The sequence below is a fragment of the Arabidopsis lyrata genome (genome assembly GCF_000004255.2).
Source record: "Arabidopsis lyrata subsp. lyrata unplaced genomic scaffold ARALYscaffold_4, whole genome shotgun sequence".
NCBI lineage: Eukaryota > Viridiplantae > Streptophyta > Magnoliopsida > Brassicales > Brassicaceae > Arabidopsis > Arabidopsis lyrata.
Genome location: NW_003302552.1, coordinates 12,480,809 through 12,504,949, shown reverse-complemented (window position 1 = coordinate 12,504,949; position 24,141 = coordinate 12,480,809). Strand labels below are relative to the sequence as shown.

Below are 24,141 nucleotides of genomic sequence, written 5' to 3'. Positions count from 1 at the left end.
TTTTGCCACTCCCTCTTATTAAACTCCGGAGTTTCGCGATGGAGGTTTCTCGAGGCTCAACCACTTTTGGAGTCGTTGCAATGGCTGCGGAAGTTACTGGAGGTAAGGTGGGTATTGTTGCTTGTCGCAGGTGATTAACGATAGATCCTTGGATCTTAGGGAGTCTTGGATTAGCCGGAGCTACAGATCTGGTTTCTGCTTTCTGGCGACCACTAGGATCTGATCTTGAACCTAATTTCGTCTCTATTTTTTAAATGTGGAGTTGTATCTGGACAAGGCCTAAGCTCATTTGGGACATCCCGTTTAATAAATTTAGTTTAGAAAAACGAGGGAGAGTGTTGCACCAGAAAATATATATAGTTCACCATCACTATATACGTATGCGCAATTAGATATAGATAGAGTAAATCTTATATTTTATTCTCTATATGTATGTAATTTATATGTATGAACATTTTGTTATTGTATTCGACATTCATCAATTCGATAAGAGAGAAACTAAACTAAAGGCTCATATCAATTCGAATTTTTTAATTTCTTACATTATATTTAAGATGAAATTAAAAAGTTATATTTAAGAAATAAAAAGAGGAAAATAAATAAGAAAAATAAGCATACGCAAATAATATAAATTCAAACAGTACTTAATGAAATAAAAATATTTTTCAATTTCGTAATATCCAATTCCATTTTCACCTCTTTTAGAATAGTGATCCTGCTTCACCACCAAACAAGTCTCCTCCACCACTGTCACCCACTCCACCACCAAACAAGTCTCCTCCACTACCGTCACCCACTCCACCATTAGCATCACCGCCACCACCAATGAGCATGTTCATCGCAAAGCCTTGGCACAAACCTCGCACCATTGTATTCATCAACATTGGGTTGCCAAGTCCAGTAGGTCCATTGGGTCCACCATTCGCCATGTTAGGTCGTCCATTGGGTCTATATTGGACGGGTCGACCCATAGTTCTCGGCTGATACCTATTTGCACCTTGGTTCACGTTTCCATACCTGTTCATGTTTGTACCACCTCGTCGATACATGCCCATATTCCTTTGCCTACCATTTTGACCGTATTGGTTCTGGTTATTCGTTCCTGGTCCACCAACCGGCCCAACCATAGGTGCATACTGGTTATTGGGCTCTTCATTTAAACCACTATATTGTGAATTATCCATAGTCCCATAAGATTCACCCTCATCATACATAGACTCACTTCCTCCAGTGATGTCGCTATAGCTTTCGAAATCGTTTTCACCATAATTCTCATCATAACCTTGATCATAGCCATCATCGCCGAAGTCACCTCCAACTTCAAAATCACAATCACCATCACCACCAGCAAAATCATCACCATAACTCTCTTCGTAACCAACATTATCTTCACCAACATACACGTCAACGCCATAAACTTCGTTGTAGTTATCATTGTTGCCACCATTATCTACTGCATTGGACGGCCCACCACTAGGCCCATTAAATCCTTGAGGTGCAATAAATGCAGAAGGGTCACGAGGCCTATTAACTCTTACACTCACAGCTCCACCACGACCTCTTGTTGCATTGTTACGAACATTTTGCACACTTCTATTTTGAGATCCTCTAGGGCTTTGTATTGGACTCTTGGATCCTTGAAGCCTAGCACGTGGGCTATTACCAACTATATTCTTAGACCGAGCAGCCTGACCATTCGGGTTCCTGTTTTTCTTCCTCCCACCACCCGAGCCTTGTTTCATACGAACCGGTCCTGGTCCTTGTGTGTTATCCAGAGATGGTGGATAGAGATCAGCATCAGACAAATCATTACATTGGCTACGAGCATCACTACTGCCTCCAAAATCACTCTCGCTATATGCAACACTTAAATTATCACCACAAGCCACAAATTCAATCCCGTTACCATCAACTTGTTCTCCTTCGTCGTTACCCTCTTCAAGATTCACATCACCTTCGTATTCAACCTCGACATCGACATCAATATCAACATCAACATCAACTTCAACGTCAAATTCTTCATTCCCTGCACTACCATCGTAGCCACTACCATCCATTGATCCTTGACCAATAAGTTCATTCGGTCCAATAGGCCCAACCTGAGCATTATAAGCCAAGTTGTTGTTGTTGTTGTTCTGTCTTCTTGGTTCATAGGCAGACGCGTTTTGAGCTATAGGCCTATTGGGATTACCGATGGGCCTATTGGGCCTTGTCGTAGGCATGGGTCTGGGCCTGTTACTGCCTTGATTAGGCATAGGAAGCGAGTTTTGATGTTGAGGGTGACCGGCATGATGAGTATGAGGATTAGGTGCAGAAGTACTATGTTGAAGGAGGTGAGGAGCAGTGATGCAACCGACATGAGCGTCGAATTCGCAGGGGATACATCGATAGAGCCACTGGTTCTTCCCGATCTTAAGGCAGATGTCGCAAGAGAAACCTTTATTGGCTCCATAGGGAGATTGAAACACGAGTTTAAGGTTGTGTTGCGGATGAGAATTGTGGATGATAGAGAGCGGCTTGTAAGCACAAAGCGCGTGGATGTCGTAGTCGCATAGAGAGCATTGGTAGCTAAAACCCGTCCCGTGGACGCCACAACCATCACAGTTGAAGTATCCACCGTCATAGATAGGAGCCACAAGGAGACTAAGCGTATGAGAAGGGTGAGACGGATGTGTTATTACCTGCTTCATCTTGCTACACGACTCATGGAGAGAGAAGTTGCATGGCCTACATGAGTAAACACGGCCGTTGCCTCCGGCGAGTTTGCAGGCGGAGCACGGTGGTGATGACGTCGCCTGGGATAATTGAAGGCGGTGTGGGTGGCTGAAATGGTTTATAGAGCTATTGTTTTGCGACGTCGGCTTCCCCATTTTTCTTTTTTTGTGTGTTTTTTGGGTTTTGTCTTAAAAATGAGATTTTTACTTGTGAGAAACACAACTTAGAGTTAATAAAGATAATATGGTTGACTTTGGTGTTAATAAAAGAGGTAAGTCAGTCAACGGAACGCGTTGCACGTCTCTTCATGTGTGATGAATAATGCACATTGACTTTAACTAGTTGCACTTTCTAATTATATGTGGTTTGGTTCCTCTTATCTGTCTTTATTTTGTCTTGTATAGACATATGGTATTTGAATAAAACAAGAGGGTATATTTGATATTCTATTTTTTATTGAGCAAGAAATAGTTGGATCGTAATGCCTAATTTTCAAACATGGACGTTGTCTTCCTAATACATTGAATGTATATCTTGTTACACAATATCAAGTTGTTTTCGTTAACTCATGGGAATCCGATGATATGTAGCGTTTTCATATTCTTTAAATTTTGGCATGTACCAACAGGCAACAGTTGATAAGAAGACTACGATAACACTAATTTTCTGTTTATTTTTTTTTTGTCTACATCAATTATATTACTTAGTTGACTCAAATAAACCAAGATGGAGATTATTGTTTACATACGAAATAACATGCGATTGTACAAGAACATTTCATGTCAATTTATCAGCTTTAATATTTTCTCGTCGAAAAATTAAAGATATTGAAAAAGAAGAAAATAATCCCTTATCCCTCTCAATTTATTTTTTTGGGCATCAACATTTATTTTATGTTATAAAATTGTATGTCTAACTAGTTATGTCTATAATTAATTTCCGAAAAATACCTCAACTAAATAAAATGTGTTAAAAGCTATACATAATTTTTTTGGCTACTCAACAACGAACTATTAATCGATTCTTATTAATTAATACTCAAAATGAAAAATTTCATAGGTTTTAGACCTAGAACTATAACCATCATTTTCTCCCGGAAACCTAAGCTTCCGTACAACAAAATACCTAGATTGTATGTCGTCGCCCTAGAAACAAGTCAATGAGAGCTCAATGTCTAGCTATAGGGTTAAAGTTACGCTTGTATGAGGACATATATCTTTAGTCAAATTGTTAAATGTTCAGTTTAATTTACGTTTTTTCTACCGGAATTCAAAAACAAATACTTGCATTATCCCGTGTTATAGGATATAGTTAGCTATTTGTCGAGTTTTGTCGATTCAAATGACGTAAAAAGAGCCCGGGTTACAATTGTATATTATATTTATGCATAATCACTTATGCTTAACTGGTACTATAGTGTTTGCCATTTTTTTTTTTTTGTTCCTTCAAGTAAATAAGTTTTGTTTATCCATTTTTTTCATTGTCAGTATACTCGGGTCGTGTTCCCTGTATAATACAGTGACGTCATAACCATAGATATATTATAACCAAGCCGTGCAATAATGCCAGTCCACTACATTATAACCGGCTCATTCCGAGTCTGAACTTTTGTGCATGTCGATAACAAATTGTCTAAGATCTTCGAGCAAATTCTTGAATGTTTTTATGGTGATCTCACGGATGAACCAAGAAATCGGTGGCACATTAAGAAGAGAACAAGGCTGAAAGATCTGCTCCATTGTCACTTTTGATCCAATCCTTCCTTTTCCGCCACTACATTTTTTGTATTCTTCTCCATTAATCCGCGACCTAGACTTGCATAAACGTTCCTGATCTGCGTATAGTGGCTCCACTTTCCAGCTACCCTCAAACACTTTCATGTACATCATTTTCTTTTTCTTAAATTTTGCCTAAGCAAGAGATCAACAAAAAAAATTACTTCACCCAAAACAAGAAAAAACAATTTGTTCATGTGAGGTGTTTGAAGAAGCTTCTTACAGTAAGATTTTGATGGTTTTCATCGATGATTAGATGTATAGGGATAGCTATAGACAACCCGAGAAGCTTATATCTAAAAGTTTTTTTCACTTCCGTGATCTGCCTTGGTCCGTCTTTCTTCAAAACCTTTGTTGATTTGTTGTCCTTTGTAGGAAATAAAAACATTACACTTTCAATTATTGATAATAATTTATACTAAATTTGAATCATACAACTATATGAAAAAAACACACAAACCAAACGTTGGCGAAATTCCCTGTCGAATAATCTGAAGAAATTTAGGTTTCTTGGATTAGTAAGCATCTCAGAGACTAATTGAGGAGGCCATCCCAATGTAAATTCTATGTTCAAATTGCAAAGACCTTTTTTTCTTTTCACCTTCAAACATCAAAAATATATATAACCAAGTGTTAATTAAACATTTATTTTTTTCTTAATTCTAGCAAAATTCCTCTAGTATTAGGATTTTGTTTGCTGCTTTACTATTACCTTCACCGTAGCAGGAGCATCATACCATGGATGCTTGTTATTAGGACCAGACCAAAGTCTTGCTTGCCTATTCACCTCAGCTAAGTCATAATATTTAGGATCGACAGCATACAATGGCATTGCTCTAACATGCGAATTTTTCTTGTACTCAGCCTTCAACTTTGGGACCACATCAGGATCCCAATACCAAGGTTCCTGAATATTAGTATCTTTCTCTGAAACTGAACTAGATTTAACATTCTCAGGTATCTTGGACTCGGCCGCGGCCTACAACAACAGGCCTAGTTATGATCTCATTTTCATAGAGTACTTCCTCGGGTCCTTTGATTGATGGAAATGAAAAACTGACCTTAAGAGGCTGTTGAATGCTCTGATTGATCAAGCCACCAAATCTAGTAAATACAACCATTTCTATTCGAAAGTTTTTTAGTTCATAAACTATATACTTACCTGATGAGAGCAAGAGTGTACGTAAATGACCAAATAAAGCTTGTATTTAACATGGTGTGAGTGATATTGAATACAATGTTTGCATGTAGAGAGAATGGTGCACGTTAAGTTTTACGTGAGGCAAAAAAATTAAGTAGGCAGCTCTATTCTCGTGAGTTCTTGGCGTACGTACATGCGAGACCTACATCTACATGAGAAGAGAAAATATAGAAATTTGGTGCCAATATATTAAATCTAATCGTGATTAAAAGCATATATAAATTGAAAATTATAGAATCGTGAGTTTTGTGTTGAATTATAAAATCTAGATCTGATGAAAAAAAGCACAGAATCACACTAATATTACGTGTATTTTAAACCAATGTTCCACTTTAATTATACTTTCTTATGTAAAAACTCAAATATTTATAAGTTTTAGTGCACTTATCCCCATAGTCATCAACGTGGATCCACCCCTGCTTCTAAGCTTACATCATCTTATACCAGAGCTAAAAGGTTTAACCTAGATTGTATCTATATATAAAACTTTTTATTTCTTAAGTTCTATTTTTTTTTGTTGAATTCTTAAATAAAATAAATAAATTTGATGCCCATCGGCCAATTTATGCAACAACTCGTTTTAATATAGGTATAATTGGGGAACTAGTACATTTTAGAAACTTAATTAGAAAAGTGATACAGTTCACAAGAATTTTCTTTCTTTTTATTTCGTTTGAATATTTGAAAGCGAAATATTTAAAAATTCTCTTGAGATTATCTTCATTCCGGTTTCATAAAAACAAAAACAATTAACTGAAGCTAAGTCACACTCATGTGCAAAGTGCCTTAAAATCATCCGATCCAAGACTATCCGATCCACACTATTGACCATGCAAGATTTTCTAGACATCGAGGAGACTTGTTGGTCTATCGGTATTTCCCTCAAAGCTTTTATGAGTTTGGAATAAGACAAATATTTGTTTCATTCAACTTCTCACCAAACCGTCTAGTTTAGAAAAATGTATTTACCAATGTAACAATATCCTCCTTGAGGGAATTTATAGTCCATTCTAGCTTTGAATCATCTTTTTTTTTCTCGTATATTTAAGTATCCTAGAAACAATTACATCAGACAGAATCAGAGCCGGCCCATGGCACAAGCCCATGAAACATTTGCTTGCGGCCGTTAAAAATATATATAAGTTTTGGCCCCAAATTTTAGAAAAGTTCTTTTAGTGTAGTGGTATTGGTCTTTATTCCATGGGTACCGAACCAACAGTTCAAATCCTGCCCATAGAGAATGATCCGCTTAAAGACATTCACCATAACAGAATCAAGCAAAATAGAGATGTAAAAATTAAAAATTTGTGAAAACTATTTATTAATTCTAATGGTGTTTTTGTAATTTCCTTAAAATTCTAAAGTTATATTCTGATAAGTACTTCTCCATTAAAGTTTTTTTTTTAAACAAAAAAAAAAAAGAAAAAGAAAATAGAAACCCAATATGAAAAGGAAAAGAGCTTTTCGTTTTAGTAAAAAAAAAGAAAGAGTTATGACTCAAAAAAAGGAAAAGGACGTGTATTAACAATCGTGAGATGCTAAAAACCCTAATTAAATAACAATCAAACCTGCCGGCACTCTATCGTGAGGATAAATTGATAATGTATGAGCTTCCCGGAGATTTGGTAGAGGAGATACTCTGTCGCGTTCCAACAATATCGCTGAACCGATTACGATATACATGTAAACGATGGAACAGATTATTCAACCAAAGGAGATTCACAAGAAAGCATTTAGACAAAGCCGCAAAACAGTTTCTTGTTCTCATGTTGAAGCAGCGTAGGGTTTGTTTGATGAGCGTCAATCTTTATGGAATTCCATCTTTAGAGGTCAAAGGTGAACTTAGCCTAATTGACCCTCATTCTAGTGTAGATCAATTCAAGATTTTTCAAGTCTCTCACTGCGACGGTTTATTGTTATGCAACAATAAAGACAAAGATACAATCGTGGTTTGGAACCCATGTACTGGTCAAACCAGATGGATCCAACCAAGAAAAATTGGTTATTATGCTCTTGGATCGTACCAAGACAAGAAATATGACGATAATAGCTACAAAATCTTGTGCTGTTATGGTGACGACAACGAATGTGAAATATATGATATTAACTCTAATTCGTGGAGGACTCTTGATGTTACTTTGGAGTGCAATTTGGAATATAATGAATGGAGTATGTCTTTAAAGGGAAAGACTTACTGTTTTGCTTCAGATGAAGAAGAGTTACATCTCGGCATATTCTTAGTCAGTTTTGACTATACAACAGAAAGATTTGGACGTTTGCTTCTTCCATGTCGTAAATCTCTTTATTACAAAACCGCGTCTCTATCTGTTGTTAGAGAGGAGAAACTCTCCGTGTTATTACAGCACGAAAATACATCAAGGACAGAAATATGGGTGACAAATAAGATTGATGACACCAAAGTGGTGTCGTGGAGCAAGGTCTTAACAGTGGATTTGAAACCTGAACTTGATATTTTCCTTGGCGTAAGTTTCTTGGTCGATGAGGAGAAGAAAATTCTCGTGTGTTGTGATACAAAAGTGAGAGCTAATTCCATCTGGGAACACATGGTATACATTGTTGGAGAGGATAACAAAATAAAAAAGGTGAATTTTGGATTGCCTTTATCTTGGCCATTTTTGTTTAACTATGTTCCAAGTTTGACTCAAATATAACTATGTTGTTTAACGATTTACCTTACCAACAACAGAAACGAATAATTTATAGTCCTGTATATAGACATTTTGTTTTTTTGGTTTTCAAGCTTATAGTTATTTTGGTCATTTCCTTTGAATTATTTATAAACTAGTATTTAAACAAGAAGTGCTATTCTGTCCAATATTCCATACTTTTAGTCAACACAGTTTATTAAGTTTTATGATAAAAATTTCTTAATTTGTAGTCAGAACTCAGAAGTCCACGGAACATCTTTTATGCTAAACGAGTATTGTCCAAGATTAATGTACCATTTACGTAGATTCTGATTTATATAAAAGAAATCTTTTAGTTTTTGAAAATATTGTATCCTGCATTACATAGAGTACTTGTTGGTCTAAATATTGGTACTTCTACATCATTCAACTTCTCATCAAACTTTCTTTTTTTTTTTTTTTTGGGATCAACCAAGTTCTTCAATTAAAATCAAACGATTACAACTGAATTAAGCAATATCGAACATTTCCAATGTTTGAGCCAAGTAGGTACACTAGAACATACAACAAGATATAATGATAGATACACAAATTCATTCTAGTTTGATAATGCGTGAGAAAAGTTGTCGAATCGACCAATGCCACAAGAACAAAGCTCTGGTTAACATCTGGTAACCACTCATGGAGTTAACTTTTAATTAATGTGTAGTTCTTAAAAAAAAGTTTACAAAAATGACTTCAAAATTTTTTAAGTACATTTTGTACTTGGATCGAGTCAAAGCATATCCGAAATTGTGAACCAGATATCTATATAATATTTCATATTTAATAATAAAGATATTTACAATATTTGTTAAGATTTAAAATTATGATTTTGCTATCATCTTTGTTTTATTTTTTTATTGTTTTGAATCATCATATCATACATAAAGTTAAGAAAAAATCTCAAATTTTTTATGCATATATTGTTATTGAAATTTTAAAAACAAACATATATTACTCAATTAATTAAACAGGTGTGTATTCAACATCACACATCGGTTAAATTGTTTAGAGAATGATTCAGAGTTATATTATAAATAAGATGAAAATGAATTTAAATCCGAATGAGCAGGAAGCTTAACTTAACAAGTATCCAAATTTTAAACTTTGTATACGGTTTAATTCATTTTTTTAGTTAAACTGTTTAATTTTACAGGAAATATTAAATTTTATACTTTACTTTAAAAGGTTTTAAATATTATAAGTGATATATTTAAAATCAATAAAAAGTTTATAATATTATGAAAATTTAAACATATAAAAAATAACACAGGACGAGTTATATTACGGGATTTGTTTATATGGCGGGACAAGTTTGAATTAACATTAATAAAATTTTTAAATATTATTAATCTGCCGCTTCAATACGGGTTAGTTTATCATTTTATTATTTTTAATACCACCAATATTAAACATACCGAATCAGCTTGATTTAGATAAAATTTATAAAACAAAATTTGTCACGTGGTATGTCATTACCTATTAACAATTGTAAACTAGAAAATATAAATGTCTTTATAAAATGATACAATTTGCAAATTTTTATATATAAAACATAATCATTAAATTTTCAAAATCACTAATTTTAGAAAACAAATCATCATGCGGTACACCACGGGTTAAAATCTGATATAGAGTATCGACTAAACATGAATCCTTAAATTTTGTTTTCTAAGGTTTTTTTTTACTAAATTAAAGTTTAATAACTTTTTAGTTTTTTGTGTGAAACTTTTTCTCTTTGTAAAATTTTTTTATGGAAACAAAATACTACGTATAAAGTTTTTATGGGATATATTCATACTTTTTAATAATATTAACGTGTCAATTTGTTTATTTTTGAAAGTAAATATTAAAAACTGGAAAATAGGTTTTGATAAGATTTTGCTCCCATATAAAAAGGAAATATATATACAATTCTATTACGTTGCTCAAAAAAAAAAATATACAATTCTATCCCATTCTATTTAAAATAAAATAAAAGATATTTTTTTAAAATAAAAAGGAAAGAGTCCTAAGAGTGAGCAAATAAGCAAAGGTGAAATAGGAGAAAACCCTAAAAAGCAACAATCAAACCCGCCGGCACTCTATCTTGAGACTTGAGAGATCACATTGAATATGTCTGAGCTCCCCGGAGATTTGGTAGAAGAGATACTCTGTCGCGTTCCAGCCATATCTCTAAAGCAATTACGATACACATGCAAACGATGGAACAATTTATTCAACGAGAGGAGATTCACAAGAAAGCATTTCGACAAAGCCGCAAAGCAGTTTCTAGTTCTCATCTCGAAGCATTATATGGTTTGTTTGATGAGAGTCAATCTTTATGGAATTCCATCTATAGAGTTCAAAGTTGAACTTAGTCTAATTGATCCTCAAGCTAGTTTAGATCATTTCGATATTTTTAAAGTCTCTCACTGCGACGGTTTATTGTTATGCAACAACGGAGAATACAATAGAATAGTGGTTTGGAACCCGTGTACCGGTCAAACCAAGTGGATCGAACCAAGAAAGATAGGTTCTTATGCTCTTGGATCCTACCAAGACAAGACATATGGCGATAATAGCTACAAGATCTTGTGTTGTTGTGATGGCGACGACAACGAATTCGAAATCTATGAGATAAACTCTAGTTCTTGGAGGACTCTTGATGTCATTTTGGACTGCGAATTGGAATATAATGACTGTGGCATGTATTTGAAGGGAAAGACTTACTGGTTTGCTTCTGATGAAAATGAGGAACAGCTTGGAATGTTCTTAGTCAGTTTTGATTACACAACAGAAAGATTTGAACGTCTGCTTCTTCCATGTAAATCTCTTTATTACAAAACCTTGTCTCTATCTGTTGTTAGAGATATTGAGGTAACTTGGAAAGCAAGACAGCGGACCAAGCCCGTGAAGCCCGTAAAGCCGAAGTCAAAGAATATTTTAGATATCCTATTGTGATAAGGATTAAGAGATTTAGAATATTTACTTATTCATGTTTATCTATTTCCTATTCTAATTAGGTTAAACATAAGTTAGTCTCTCTATATATTGTGTATCAATTCTATTGAAATCAATAACACAGAATAAAGAGTTTTCCCCTAAATCCTTCTCTACTTTCTACAAGAGAAGAGAAACTTTCTGTGTTATTACAGCATGCAGATACATCAAGAACAGATATATGGGTGACAAATAAGATTGATGAGACCAAGGTTGTTAAGTGGAGCAAGGTCTTAACAGTGGATTTGAAACCTGAACTTGGTATTTGCGGTCTCGTAAGGTTCTTGGTCGATGAGGAAAAGAAATTTCTCGTGTTTGGTCATTTGAATTTGAAAAGTGGAGTCCCCATCAAACAAGAGGTATACATTGTTGGAGAGGATAATAAAGTTGAACAGGTGTATACTGGATTCACATCATCTATGCCAAATTTGTTTGATTATGTTCCAAGTTTGACTCAAATCCATGCTGTGTAAGTAGAGTCTGGTGGTGAAACCTCCAAAAGAAGATGTGCTGGGAGATAGGTGCCAGTTCGAACCTTTCCTCGGAGGGGTATGATCCATTTCTTCGACTTGGAAGACATATAGGTTTCGGTCCAGAACTTCTGATTTACCTTAAGAACAACAAGAATAGTTAAGCTACATGTAAACCTTTTTTTTTTTTTCATAGTTATCTTGGTCATGTCCTTTGAATAATTAATAAGCTAGTATTTCAATAATAAGTGGTATTCTGCCAAGTTTTCCTTTTAATCAAGACAAATTTTAAGTTTTATGATAAAATTATGTTTATTTTGCAGAGCATCCTCCTTGCTCTACTGCTATATAAAGCGTAATATGTATAATCAGCATTTATCATATTAGTCTCAGAGGAAAAATATTGACAAAAATTCATCTTAGGACTTAGAGCATATAATAAGATTACGGAATTATAAGTTTGAATATTATGACTTTATGTTCCAAGAAACCAGAAAAGTTTTAGACTAGGACATGTAGCTTTGTGGTTTATACATGCATAAAACATTTAACAAAAAATAACATGTTCCAAAAGAAATAAAGCCAAGGAAGTCTTATTAATGTAAAAATGATTCTCTACACATAAAAGTGTAATTACATGAGTTGATATTGTATACAGTATAGAGTATATACTACCACATCATATACGTCGGTATTCGTCTCCACAATCACCAATCACTTGGAGAAGATTTTTACCTTTCTTGGTAACCTCTTGAATGCTATTCACATCTTCTTCATCCAATACCAATGAGAATATAGCGTTTGCGTCTTGTATGTGTTCCGCTAACCCGAGCCTCACCCCAATCATTGATCCAGCAACTCCTTGCTGCGATGAGTGAATTTCATTTTTCAGAGAAATCAACAAACCAGATTGGTCTTAAGAGTCAAGAGTAATCCGTGTGATGCGAGGAAGAACAAATACCTGATCTAGTACATATCTCACAGCCACTGTTGGTATAGAGACTCCATGTTTTGTGGATATGCTCTTCATTGTTCGAAGTAGACCTTGAAATAGATTCCACCCTCCCCATGCATCAACCATCTGTAACGTAAATCTCAAAAATCTTAAAACAGTAGAAAGTAGGATGATCATGCATCAACCATCCTAAACTCATACAACGAGAACGGCCATTGAACTCTTACCCTTTTGTACTTTTGCAGAGAAGGAGTATTCAAGCGAGGGCCAGCAAAAGGGATTGTTAGATTGGTATCAAGAAACTTCTCTGACAGGAGACCACCCATTACTGTCCCATATCTGCACCCAAAGACCAATGATGTATGGTTAAGTCAGTTGTAAAGAGAAAGAAGTCAAACAAGAATTTCATAGAGTGTAACTACGTTATAAGTTTGACGCCTGTAAGCTCGCAAAGCTGAGCCATTCTCTGTTGAGGACGCATATCTACAATAGAGTGTTGCACCTGGAAAAAATTTGTAAATAGATTTACAAAAATAATGAGTCTGGATAAAGGCATATAAAGTTTAGAGATCAGGGCAGGCATTCACTTGATTGCTGACAACCGGGATTCCATTCTCTAAGATTTTTTGAAGTCTCTCTGTATCAAAATTTGTCAAAGCAACCGTCTTGATTTTCCCTGCAAGCATTTCAATGCTACATGTTAAGCAGCCCAATAGATAAACAAAAAAAACAATCACAACAAAAAGGAGAAAGATATAGCCCCTCTCCCTTACCTTCTTCTTTCAGGTCAGTGAGATGTTTCAGTGCATCAAGATAGCCATCATTCGCATAATCCCACCTATCCCACATTACAAGTTTATCTTAGCAAAATAGGACACGACAACGAATAGCAATTAAGCGAAGAGAGTAACACACACCAATGAAACTGAAGCATATCAAGAGCAGCCACATCCATTCTCTTCCGCGATATATCAATGTTCTGACGAACATAGCTACTTGTCATCTTTATTGGAGGAGGCACCCATTTTGTCAAACTACATCATTAAAAATAGCCTAACCATTTAGCCAGCCTACCATATCTTATACAAATTCTACATTTCAACAAAGAGACTAAACTTGCTTACCCTTTAATCTTCTCCAAATACTCCGGTGGACGCTCTCGACGAACTCTATTGATAAAAATGCCGTAAAGATCTTCAGCAGGACCATCTGAACATCATAGAAAACAAACCAAGCACAACTAGATTTCACTAATCTCCACACAAAACGTTTCAATTCAATTCTTCTGTGACCAATACATAGCACCACATATTGAAGGTCATCAAGAATTCAAGATCAAAACTAAGCATAGTTCTATTAGTAATCTCCACACAAAACCTTTCAATTTGAAGTCAATTTTGAAGATTCAGTTTCACTTGTTAGCTACTTACAATGATCAGCCATATCGAAAGTAGAGAGACCAGCATCGGCGTGTCGAAGCATTGCATCAACGGCGTCGTTTCGGTCAATCCTCCCCCATCCTCCGCTCGTTTGCCACATTCCATTAAGAACTCTGCATATCTCCAGTGAATCGTTACCGTTCTTCAGCTTCACCCACCGGTCAGCCTCCGTCGTCTCCACCGAGCATTTCACGGAGCTGGAGAAGATTCGACGGCGAGAAACATCCCGGTGAAACCAAATCGATGATACTGTAGTCGCTAGGTTCGTGGCGATAACGGAATGTACGGACACAGGCATGGCCTCACTCTCTCGCTTCTTTCTCCGTGGAAGAGGAAAAGTGGATAACAACTCTGTGGCTTATTGGCCTCATGGGCCTCTAATTCATTTTCAGGCCCAAACGTATTTAGACCCTCCACGCTTCGATCACTTTGACCTCAAAACTCAAACTGCCAATTGTTTTTAATTTTTTATCTTAAAAGGAATGCTAACAAAAACATATTAAATATATTTATATCTACTTAACATTTTTGAAGTACATTTTTTCTCCTTCCAATCGGATCAGATTTTTTTCAATTTTTGACTCGGAAATTTTCAATCGCATCTTTCCTTAAATTTAGGTAAATCCCAAAAACGAAATTAATTAAAAAATCTAAAAATATATCTTTCTCCAACTAATTACTATTACTACACCTAGAATCTTTATTTATGATATATTCCTTACGATTTTTATAGATAAGGAAATCAAATATGATGATTTAATGCTAATATAATAAATTTGTGCTAATTTTATAAAACATCTCTCCTAATTTAAACATAAATATATTATTATCATTTCACTTTTATTTGATTTTATATTTATTTTATTTTGAATTATTATAAAATATATATAGTTAATACAATTTTAGATTTTTTCTGCATATAATGTGATTCAAAATTTTTAAAACAGACATATATTACTCAATCGATGAAAAAATATGTATACAATCTAAAATAACCAAACAATAAATCATTTAAAATTATTTTATCGATGAAGAAAATTTTGCTCATTTGCAGGTTGGTTTTTTTTTTTTTTAATCAGGATTTTGACCCGGATTTGAGTCATTCAGATCCTTCATTATTTGAGTCTTTCCTAAAAAAATCCAAACAAAATTAAATGATTGATTTAGTAAATATAGAAATCGTATAACAAACATATATTTCGGGTGCAAATCGTTTCCTATTTAAGTGTTAGAACATCTCTAACCCCACTCTATTTTTTCCTCTAAAACTCTATTATAGAGTACATTTTCTCCAACCCCACTCTATATGTTACTCTAAAATAGAGTAAATGATAGGATTGCTCTATATATAGAGTAACTCTATTTTTTTTTACACTACCTCTATTTTAGAGTAACATAGAGTGATACATTGGAGAGAAATCATGCTCTATTTTGAAGTTACTCTATTTTAGAGGAAAAATAGAGATTTACATTGTGAAGTTACTCTATTTTAGAGGAAAAATAGAGATTTACATTGGAGATGATCCTAATGAATTTATTGCAAATCACATTTGTTTCCTAAATAAAATGAATAATATAAATGTCTCATAACTAAACGATTTTATCTTTATTTGATTAAGAGTATATGTAGCATATTTTTTGTTTATGACGATTTAAAGATTTCTAAAGATATCAAAAACTTGCTCATCAAATATACCAAAAATTTCCAAAGTATTTTTATATGATTACACACACAAAACAATTATCAATTTACAGTTTTTTTAATGGAATCTAATCGCAATACACACAAACTATATCATTTTTTCAACTAAATTTAATTTTCATCTATAAATATAAACAATGGTCGAAACTAATAAATATATTTTGTTGGATTTTATTACACTAATAATTTAGCTAACGGGATAATATGATAGGACGAGTTTGGATCGATATTAATACGGGACGACATACCACAAATAAAATCCTAGAATTAACAATAAAAATACAATTATACAATCTTAATCACTAAACAAAACAAATATAACTTAAAATTCAAAACATTTAGTTATAAAAATCGACCCGAGGTGTAACCAAAATCAAACATAAGTTTATACCAATAAAACATAAAAATATTAATACATCAATATCATATAATTCAAAATGATGTCTTTTATATGTCTTTTAAACAAAAGTGTTATTAAAAAAACAACAAAATGATGTTTAATTTCATGGGACAGAATTATCTGGTGGGACGGGTTCAGATCGATATTAATACGGGACAATATACCACGGATGAAATCCTAGAATTAACAAATCAAAATATAATTATACAATCTTAAACACTAAAGAAAACAAATACAAATTAAAATTTCCATTTTTTAGTTGCAACGCATGTGACCCGCGGTGTACAACAAAAAATATAATACACAACAAATTCATCAGTTTATAAAAAAAAAAAACAAATAATTAACCCGCGGTAAACAGCGGATCATATCCTAGTATTGATAATATAAAATTATATTATGTCATTACGCAAAATATATTCAATCAACATATTTTCTTTTAAGTAATTTCATTCTGCGAATTTTATTCTGCAACTTATGTTGTTATGCGATTATGCAATGTTACCAATCGGAGCCAAATATCATATGATCTATTTTTCTATATGTGTTTAGTATGATTTATCAGAGAATCTTGAGATATATCGTATCTTAAGTATTATCCCACCACTTTTTGAATGTTTTATTAAATCTTGAAACTACTAAGGTATGTTTTTAAAAAAAAAAGACCTTGCAGACCCACCACTATTTTAGACAATTAAAAAAAGAAAAAAAAAAGTATGTTTGTTTGTTTGAAATTTTTTTGGGTTTAATAGCCAAATCAACAATCCCTATTTGTTAAGCTAAATTTATCATTTCATATTCTAAGCTTCTATCTGTATTTCATTCATCAAAATTTCGCCGGTGTAATTGCAATATTAAGATTATGATGTTCCTTCAAATAATTGGTCAGGTAGGAAATGTCTAAGGTAGTAACATTTTTATTTTAGTTTTTGAGTTTTCTGATTTCTAAATTTTCTTATGAAAACATATGTTTTTTTTTGGAAAAGGGTTTAACTTATAAAAGTATTTTTAAGAGTACTAATATGGTAAAATTTAGCTTTATTCTTTTTTATTTTTACAACAATTTCTTTTTTTCATTTTAGAAAAATAAAATGTTTAAAAATCTTACAAAAACAAAAAGCAGGTATTTTTTAACTTTGCAATAGATACGAATGGCAAATAATATGTCGATTGGACAGAACGAAGCGACTTGTAGATATCAGTTAAAAGTCTCTCTACAAGTGGAAATGGGGAACCAAAACATTTTATTTTGCTTTTGTCGACGCTATTAAAGTTTTTTTCCTGACTCTCGAAGTAACGACTAATAACGTCAACTTGAAACAGCTAGTTCAGTGCATGAGAGACGCGTGTCGACATGCAAATTGCATAAAACCAATGTCCCAGTTGCGGTTATATACTTTGAACACACGACCACTTGCTAACTTCAACACCGTCTTTAAACTCACATGTTTAATTCTTACGAAGCACGTGTTTTTTTGTTCTTCTGTTTTTTCTTCTTCGTGAAGGTATCATAAACAGAACTCAAAACAAGTTTAAAAATAAGTTCTCAAGTTCACTTTGTTTTTTTAGAAAATTTCAAACAAATTTTGGAATATATTGGCCATTAGTTTGGTGTATTTTGGCATTTTGTTTGAATAGTAAGTAGATTAAAAAATTGGCATGAATATAGGTTGGTTGGTGAACGTAACCGATTGGAAATGAGTTAGCAAAATGCACGAATAAGTTTGCGAACGCGTGTTAACTAACACAACTCCAACGGTCTATTAATTGAGAAGCCAACAAATTTCTTAAACGTTATAATTTAAAACATTAAGAAAATCAATTTTTAGAAATTTTAATTGGAGTTATAACATAGAAATGACACTAGAACAAACAATTAGATTATATAATTTAAAATAAAATATTTCTCTCCTGTAAAAAAAAAAAAAAGATTTCTCACTAACTTATAACACATTTTCTGAAAATTCCTTGCAGATCCCTCAAAAAAATATTTTTAAATTATTATGTTTCTACTTATATTTTAAAAAAATATAAGCTAACTTTTTTATAAAATATTTATTTTAATTGCAAGCATATGGATAAAAAGAAATTAAAATTAATAATGAAATTTTTTTAAAATAGGAAATATATATGTTTATGATAAATACAAACATACACGTAAACACTAAATAAATATCAAATTCTAATAAACGGATTATGAAAAACGTTAATTAATCTATATATATTTGTGTGCATCACATGGTCTATAAATTTATCAACGATAAATTGAGCATCTATTCCATGTCAGAATCAGTGGTTTGGCGTAGCTTCTCTTGGCGCATAGCTGGGAAGTCTGAATTTTAGTCATTTTTAATATTGTTTTAGCAATCGATATCATTTGTCAGGTTTTTTATCAAAAAAATTTAGATCCAGATAATGCTTCCTCTTTTTAGCACCAAACTATTTAGGATTTTTTTTGCCGTTAGATCCAATCTTTAGAAGAAACCTATTTACAAAAACAACAAACACATGAAACTAGGTAAAACAACTATGAGATGTTTTTCGAGGATTCTTATATGGTTACGTTAGTACAAAATAACACATATTTAATTGGAAAATGCACAAAAAAATAGGTTTTGTTACGTCAGGTCCACAAAAAAAAATTCATGAGGCCGGTATTTTTATCATGTTAATGAGTAAGTTATTTCTAAAAATATAAACAAAGTCAGTATTTTTGTGAGAAAAAATGACAGTCATAAAGAAAAGAGGAGTGAGATCGAGTGTAAGAGTTACGGAAAACAGTTCTTATTTTTAGAGAAATCGATAAAATATAGTGTTCAAAAGTTAAAACCAAATCCAAACGGGATGGTTTGCATTCATAAAATTTACATGTCTCGAGTATATCGAGTAGAGTGACCGTTAACTTGATAGGTCGGGTTGATCAAAAAAGCCTCCTGCCGTCGCACCTCCGCCCACCTTTCTGAGCCGGGGCTGAGCACATGAGAAAGCTGTATGCGAGAAGCTACGAGCGTTAAATGAAGATGACATAGCGAGCTATGATTGGTGATGGAAGTTTCCAGAACGTGAGAATCAAGTTATTCAAGATATAAGCAAATCAAGGAAAGAAGATTAGAAGATATCTTAGAATAGAAAATTAGGTTAGCTGAGTTTGTGTGGCTACCTATATATTGGTAGTCTAAGCGTTAGGCTTATGTTGGCCGTCTTTATCATCTCTGTGAATCACAAGTTCTAGGTTAGAAGCTGTTAGGGTTCTTGGTGAGTGATCAGAGTGTCCAGCATAACTGTTGTTGTGTTTGTGAGATTGGGTAGATTAGGAATTGGTCAGTGATGAGTTGTGTCAACGTCGTGTAAATCTGATTAAACAGATCTATTAGATTGTTTAAGTGATTCCTAATAAAGAAAAGATGTTTTTTTCAATCTCATCGACATCTACGTCATAACATGTATGAACGATCGTCTGCAAAAGTTATACCTACTGCATTGCGAACACAAACGATTTTTTATATATATAATTAACTAGTTTTAAATTTTAATGTTATTTTATAATTTTTATATTATAAATAATGAAAACAATATTTCATATCTTTAACATAGAGTAATTATTATAAGAAGATTATGCCTAGATTTATAGAATATTTAATATGAATGAATCTATATAAATAATAACAATAGATTAATATTCTCTTTGTCCCATTTGATAAGATATTTTAGGATTTTTTATTTAATTAATCTTATTAGATATTTTGCAAGTTTCTATTTATAACTTATATGGGGGCTTTTACAAAAATGCCCATTTTTCAATGCCACTTTTCAAAAATGCCTCTTCTTTAAAACCTTATAAAAAATGCTCTTAAAAATATAAGATTTACCCAAATATGTATGTAACATTATTAAAACATACACAAACTACATTTCTATGTATCTAAAATCTTATAAATACTTTATAAATACCTTATAAATGCATTTTAAATACCTTTAAAAACCTTTAAAATATCTTGTAAAACCTTTGAAAAACCTTAAAAATCCTTTAAAATAACTTGTAAAACCTTTAAAAACACCTTATAAAACCTTATAAATACTTGGATCGAGTCTTCAAGTAGTAGTTACAATCCATAAGTACCTTATAAACCTAATAAAACTTTATAAAAATTTCAGATTAAAAAGGGGCATTTTTGAAAATAGACATCTAAAAGGGGCATTTTTGAAAAGAGGCACACCAAAAGGGGCATTTAAAACAATTAAAAGGTTTTGGCATATCCCAATAAAAATGGGATAAATTTCAAAAACGAATGTGTTAATTATTAAATGACATAAATTATTGATTAGATTAGGTAAATGATTTTGTAATTTTTTTCTTTTTTTAATCTTTGAACTTAGTGGAGTCGAACTCCAATAAAAAATGGGGTCAAATGCACTTAACAACTTAATAAAAGATACATCCCAAAATGATTTTGGACTTCTTGTACAACAATGAGTACTATTTTCCAAAATAATATGCCTTTTTGTAAAGTAGCACCATATTTTACTCTACATAACATGTTTAAAAAAAAAAAACAGAGCATGTTATTTAAAAAACAACATTTCAATTTAGTGTTGTCTTTTTCAAAAAAAAATTATACTACCCATTTACTTAATCAACTCTCACAATATGATAGTCACGTACCTAAATTACCCAACAAAATAATGCACTACAATTATAATCATGATTGACAAAGTCTTATCTCGTATGTACGAAAAACGAATAAAGAATCTTTTAATTTTGTCGACATAATTAAGGTACTTCATGTCGACAACATAAACAAAGTTGAAATTGTGTTGGCTGAAAATGAGGAAATTTTAAACTTCAAAATATTGTAAATACTCGTATCCTTCATATGTGTGAATGATGTAACCACAAAAATAGCAAAACTGTTTTTTATCTTTATCAAAAAAACTTCAAAATTTTTGTCACATGAATTTGTTCAAAACATTTCTGCGCTATCCACTTTCTGGTCTTAGAAATGAATGTTTTAAATAAATGTTAGAGAACACATGTCTTTGTCCACAATAAATGAGATTAAGAAAAAAAAAAACAAACAAAGAATCTCTATTTAATTGACTCAAAGTTTTCTTGTAACACAAACTCATCTCTTTCCTCTCACCTTCCCATACTTTTTTTCTCTCTCTGTCTCTCTGTCTCATCAACAATGTTACTAATCATATCTTTCATCATCGTCTCCTTCTTCTTCTTCATAATATTCTCACTCTTTCACATACTCTTCCTTCAAAAATTACGTTACTGCAACTGCGAGATCTGCCATGCTTATCTCACTTCAAGCTGGAGAAAAGACTTCATCAATCTCAGTGATTGGTACACTCATCTTCTCCGGCGATCTCCAACGTCAACGATCAAAGTCCACGTCTTAAACAGTGTTATCACAGCGAATCCATCAAACGTTGAACATATCCTCAAAACCCATTTCCACAGTTACCCAAAAGGCAAACAATTCTCCGTTATCCTTGGTGATCTTTTAGGCCGTGGAATCTTCAATTCCGATGGTGACACGTGGCGTTTCCAGAGAAAACTCGCGAGTTTGGAACTTGGAAGTGTTTCTGTAAGAGTTTTCGCTCATGAGATTGTTAAGACCGAGATCGAGACACGTCTTCTTCCGATTTTGACTTCATTCTCCGACAATCCTGGTTCGGTTTTGGATCTACAAGATGTGTTTAGAAGATTCTCGTTTGATACGATTAGTAAATTGTCATTTGGGTTTGACCCAGATTGTCTCCGGTTACCTTTTCCGATGTCGGAATTCGCCGTCGCTTTCGATACGGCCTCGACGTTATCGGCGAAACGAGCTTTAGCTCCGTTTCCTCTGTTATGGAAAATCAAAAGGTTTTTAAGAATTGGTTCTGAGAAAAAGCTTAAAGAATCGATCAATGTGATAAACCGGTTAGCTGGTGATTTAATCAAGCATCGGAGGTTAACCGGTTTAATGGGTAAAAACGATTTGATTTCGAGATTCATGGCGGTGGTAGCGGAGGACGATGATGAGTATCTCCGAGACATCGTTGTGAATTTTCTATTGGCGGGTCGGGATACGGTTGCTGCTGGTTTAACCGGTTTTTTCTGGTTATTGATGCGTCATCCGGATGTGGAGAACCGGATTCGGGAAGAATTAGACCGGGTGATGGGGACCGGTTTTGACTCGGTCACTGCACGTTGCGATGAAATGAGAGAGATGGATTATTTGCATGCGGCGCTTTACGAGAGCATGAGATTGTTTCCGCCGGTTCAATTCGATTCCAAATTTGCTTTAAACGATGACGTTTTGTCTGATGGTACATTTGTGAAAAGAGGGACTAGAGTCACGTACCATGCTTATGCAATGGGTCGGATGGACCGGATCTGGGGTCCGGATTACGAAGAGTTTAAACCGGAGAGGTGGTTGGATAACGAAGGAAAATTCCGGCCCGAGAATCCGGTTAAGTACCCGGTTTTTCAGGCCGGAGCTAGGGTTTGTGTAGGGAAAGAAATGGCCATCATGGAGATGAAATCCATAGCCGTGGCAATCATTAGGAGGTTCAAAACACGGCTCGCAAGTCTCGAATCAACCAAAACACTCCGGTTTGCGCCTGGTTTAACCGCGACGGTTAATGGTGGATTGCCGGTTATGATCCAAGAAAGGAGTCAAGACTCATAAAAGCATTAAGTCAAGATATAAAATAATACTTTACAAAACCATAGATAGAGTCTGTGTTCTCTAACTGACCAATTATTGTTAACATTTAAACACACTTGTTAACAACATCTATGTGTATCATTATCTCTTATTTAATTTAGCAAAGCCAAGTGGGTCTTAATTTCTTGGAATCTCAATTGTATAATGCTTAAATTTAATATGATTACGCAATTGACCCAAAAGGCGTTCAGATTTATGTAAATTTGAATAGTTTATTTTAGAGGATGGTTTATGATAAGATTGCTTGATTCACACGAAGTGTATATGAATGTAGTGATTACTATTGCGGATTAAAGGATCTGGGGTTTTATTGGATAATTGGCTCGATAACCATTAATTGTTAAGTATATTTAAAAAGTTCAATTAATTTTTATTTTACTAAAAAATAGTTATTCTTTACATCAACAATTGATTCAATATTTTGATTTTGTTCTCTCTCAATCTCTCTCTTTTTTGAAAGAAACAGCCTATCTTCCCTTTCACTTGAAAATGAGTTAGAAAGTAATATAGTACAACACAACTTTCTTTTTAGGCCAGACATCCCAAAAAACATCTTTCTATTTTCTAGTTTCCAACCAAAATTCATAACTCTATTTTATCTATCGAATTATACGTTCAAAAATCCACGAAAAATATCCAATTAGTGTTTTCTCGACTTCGACATGTTTGTTATCTATTTATAGAAGATTTTTCTTCTAATGGCTGGACTCACATAAAATATTTCCTTGCAAAAGTGTTATTTAAAATATAAGGTATGGTTAAAGATAAATTTAATACATATTGTAGTGTTAAGGAGATGTTTATGATTTTAAAATAAAGTAATTGTGAATTGCCAACAGCAATATTCTTATATTTAGAAGAAAAAACTACAATATACTTTCTATAAATAAAAACATGATTTAGGTTTTTGAATCCAAATACTGGACACAATAATAATATTCACACAAATAAATTGACTATTATTAGTAAGTCTTGGTCATCTAAATACTTTATGAATCGAATAAAATACTTTTATTTATCTCAATATATATATATATATATATATATATTATATTATATTATATAGGGAAGTTGAAGTCGTTTTGGTGCC

General features: G+C 33.2%; 5 protein-coding genes and 1 pseudogene across 6 annotated transcripts; 3 read left to right on the top strand and 3 right to left on the bottom strand.

The window, feature by feature from the left end:
• Positions 1-626: 626 nt before the first annotated feature.
• LOC110229538 (protein qua-1) lies at positions 627-2,911 on the bottom strand. Its single transcript, XM_021030019.1, has one exon. It carries the CDS (start codon positions 2,868-2,870, stop codon positions 702-704), a length of 2,169 nt encoding a protein of 722 aa, XP_020885678.1. The 5' UTR covers positions 2,871-2,911; the 3' UTR covers positions 627-701.
• Positions 2,912-4,031: 1,120 nt separating this feature from the next.
• On the bottom strand, positions 4,032-5,659 carry LOC9317048. Of its 2 annotated transcripts, XM_021027270.1 has the most exons (5): positions 5,552-5,659; positions 5,203-5,469; positions 4,951-5,091; positions 4,714-4,857; positions 4,032-4,625 (listed from the first exon to the last, which is right to left on the bottom strand). In XM_021027270.1, the coding sequence occupies exons 1-5, from the start codon at positions 5,609-5,611 to the stop codon at positions 4,305-4,307; spliced, it is 933 nt and encodes a 310-aa protein (XP_020882929.1). In that variant the 5' UTR covers positions 5,612-5,659; the 3' UTR covers positions 4,032-4,304. The 2 variants fall into 2 exon arrangements, with proteins under 2 accessions (XP_020882929.1, XP_020882930.1); XM_021027271.1 differs by lacking the exon at positions 4,951-5,091.
• Positions 5,660-7,381: 1,722 nt separating this feature from the next.
• On the top strand, positions 7,382-8,372 carry LOC9317047 (annotated as a pseudogene).
• A 576-nt stretch (positions 8,373-8,948) lies between these two features.
• Positions 8,949-11,453, top strand: LOC9315211 (probable F-box protein At5g47300). The gene is made up of 2 exons (XM_021029030.1): positions 8,949-8,999; positions 10,485-11,453. Exons 1-2 carry the CDS (start codon positions 8,949-8,951, stop codon positions 11,322-11,324), a joined length of 891 nt encoding a protein of 296 aa, XP_020884689.1. The 3' UTR covers positions 11,325-11,453.
• A 952-nt stretch (positions 11,454-12,405) lies between these two features.
• On the bottom strand, positions 12,406-14,652 carry LOC9317046 (uncharacterized oxidoreductase YajO). Its single transcript, XM_002879097.2, has 9 exons — positions 14,219-14,652; positions 13,913-13,997; positions 13,706-13,822; positions 13,562-13,626; positions 13,376-13,464; positions 13,211-13,290; positions 13,016-13,127; positions 12,795-12,914; positions 12,406-12,698 (listed from the first exon to the last, which is right to left on the bottom strand). The coding sequence occupies exons 1-9, from the start codon at positions 14,523-14,525 to the stop codon at positions 12,513-12,515; spliced, it is 1,161 nt and encodes a 386-aa protein (XP_002879143.1). The 5' UTR covers positions 14,526-14,652; the 3' UTR covers positions 12,406-12,512.
• A 6,730-nt stretch (positions 14,653-21,382) lies between these two features.
• LOC9317045 (cytochrome P450 94C1) lies at positions 21,383-23,303 on the top strand. The gene has a single exon (XM_002880932.2). The coding sequence runs from the start codon at positions 21,516-21,518 to the stop codon at positions 23,010-23,012; it is 1,497 nt and encodes a 498-aa protein (XP_002880978.1). The 5' UTR covers positions 21,383-21,515; the 3' UTR covers positions 23,013-23,303.
• The last annotated feature ends 838 nt before the right edge of the window (positions 23,304-24,141 follow it).

What these genes read in the sequence shown, in the direction of transcription:
- LOC110229538 (XM_021030019.1), bottom strand. Translation starts at nt 2,870, where the DNA reads ATGGGGAAGCCGACGTCGCAAAACAATAGCTCTATAAACCATTTCAGC.
- LOC9317048 (XM_021027270.1), bottom strand. Translation starts at nt 5,611, where the DNA reads ATGGTTGTATTTACTAGATTTGGTGGCTTGATCAATCAGAGCATTCAA. An exon ending in GCATTCAACAGCCTCTTAAG is followed by an intron (nt 5,470 to 5,551) that starts GTCAGTTTTTCA and finishes CTGTTGTTGTAG; the next exon opens with GCCGCGGCCGAGTCCAAGAT. An exon ending in AAAACCATCAAAATCTTACT is followed by an intron (nt 4,626 to 4,713) that starts GTAAGAAGCTTC and finishes TCTCTTGCTTAG; the next exon opens with GCAAAATTTAAGAAAAAGAA.
- LOC9315211 (XM_021029030.1), top strand. Translation starts at nt 8,949, where the DNA reads ATGCGTGAGAAAAGTTGTCGAATCGACCAATGCCACAAGAACAAAGCT. An exon ending in GCCACAAGAACAAAGCTCTG is followed by an intron (nt 9,000 to 10,484) that starts GTTAACATCTGG and finishes GAGACTTGAGAG; the next exon opens with ATCACATTGAATATGTCTGA.
- LOC9317046 (XM_002879097.2), bottom strand. Translation starts at nt 14,525, where the DNA reads ATGCCTGTGTCCGTACATTCCGTTATCGCCACGAACCTAGCGACTACA. An exon ending in CTCTGCAAAAGTACAAAAGG is followed by an intron (nt 12,915 to 13,015) that starts GTAAGAGTTCAA and finishes TTTACGTTACAG; the next exon opens with ATGGTTGATGCATGGGGAGG. An exon ending in TGAGATATGTACTAGATCAG is followed by an intron (nt 12,699 to 12,794) that starts GTATTTGTTCTT and finishes CACTCATCGCAG; the next exon opens with CAAGGAGTTGCTGGATCAAT.
- LOC9317045 (XM_002880932.2), top strand. Translation starts at nt 21,516, where the DNA reads ATGTTACTAATCATATCTTTCATCATCGTCTCCTTCTTCTTCTTCATA.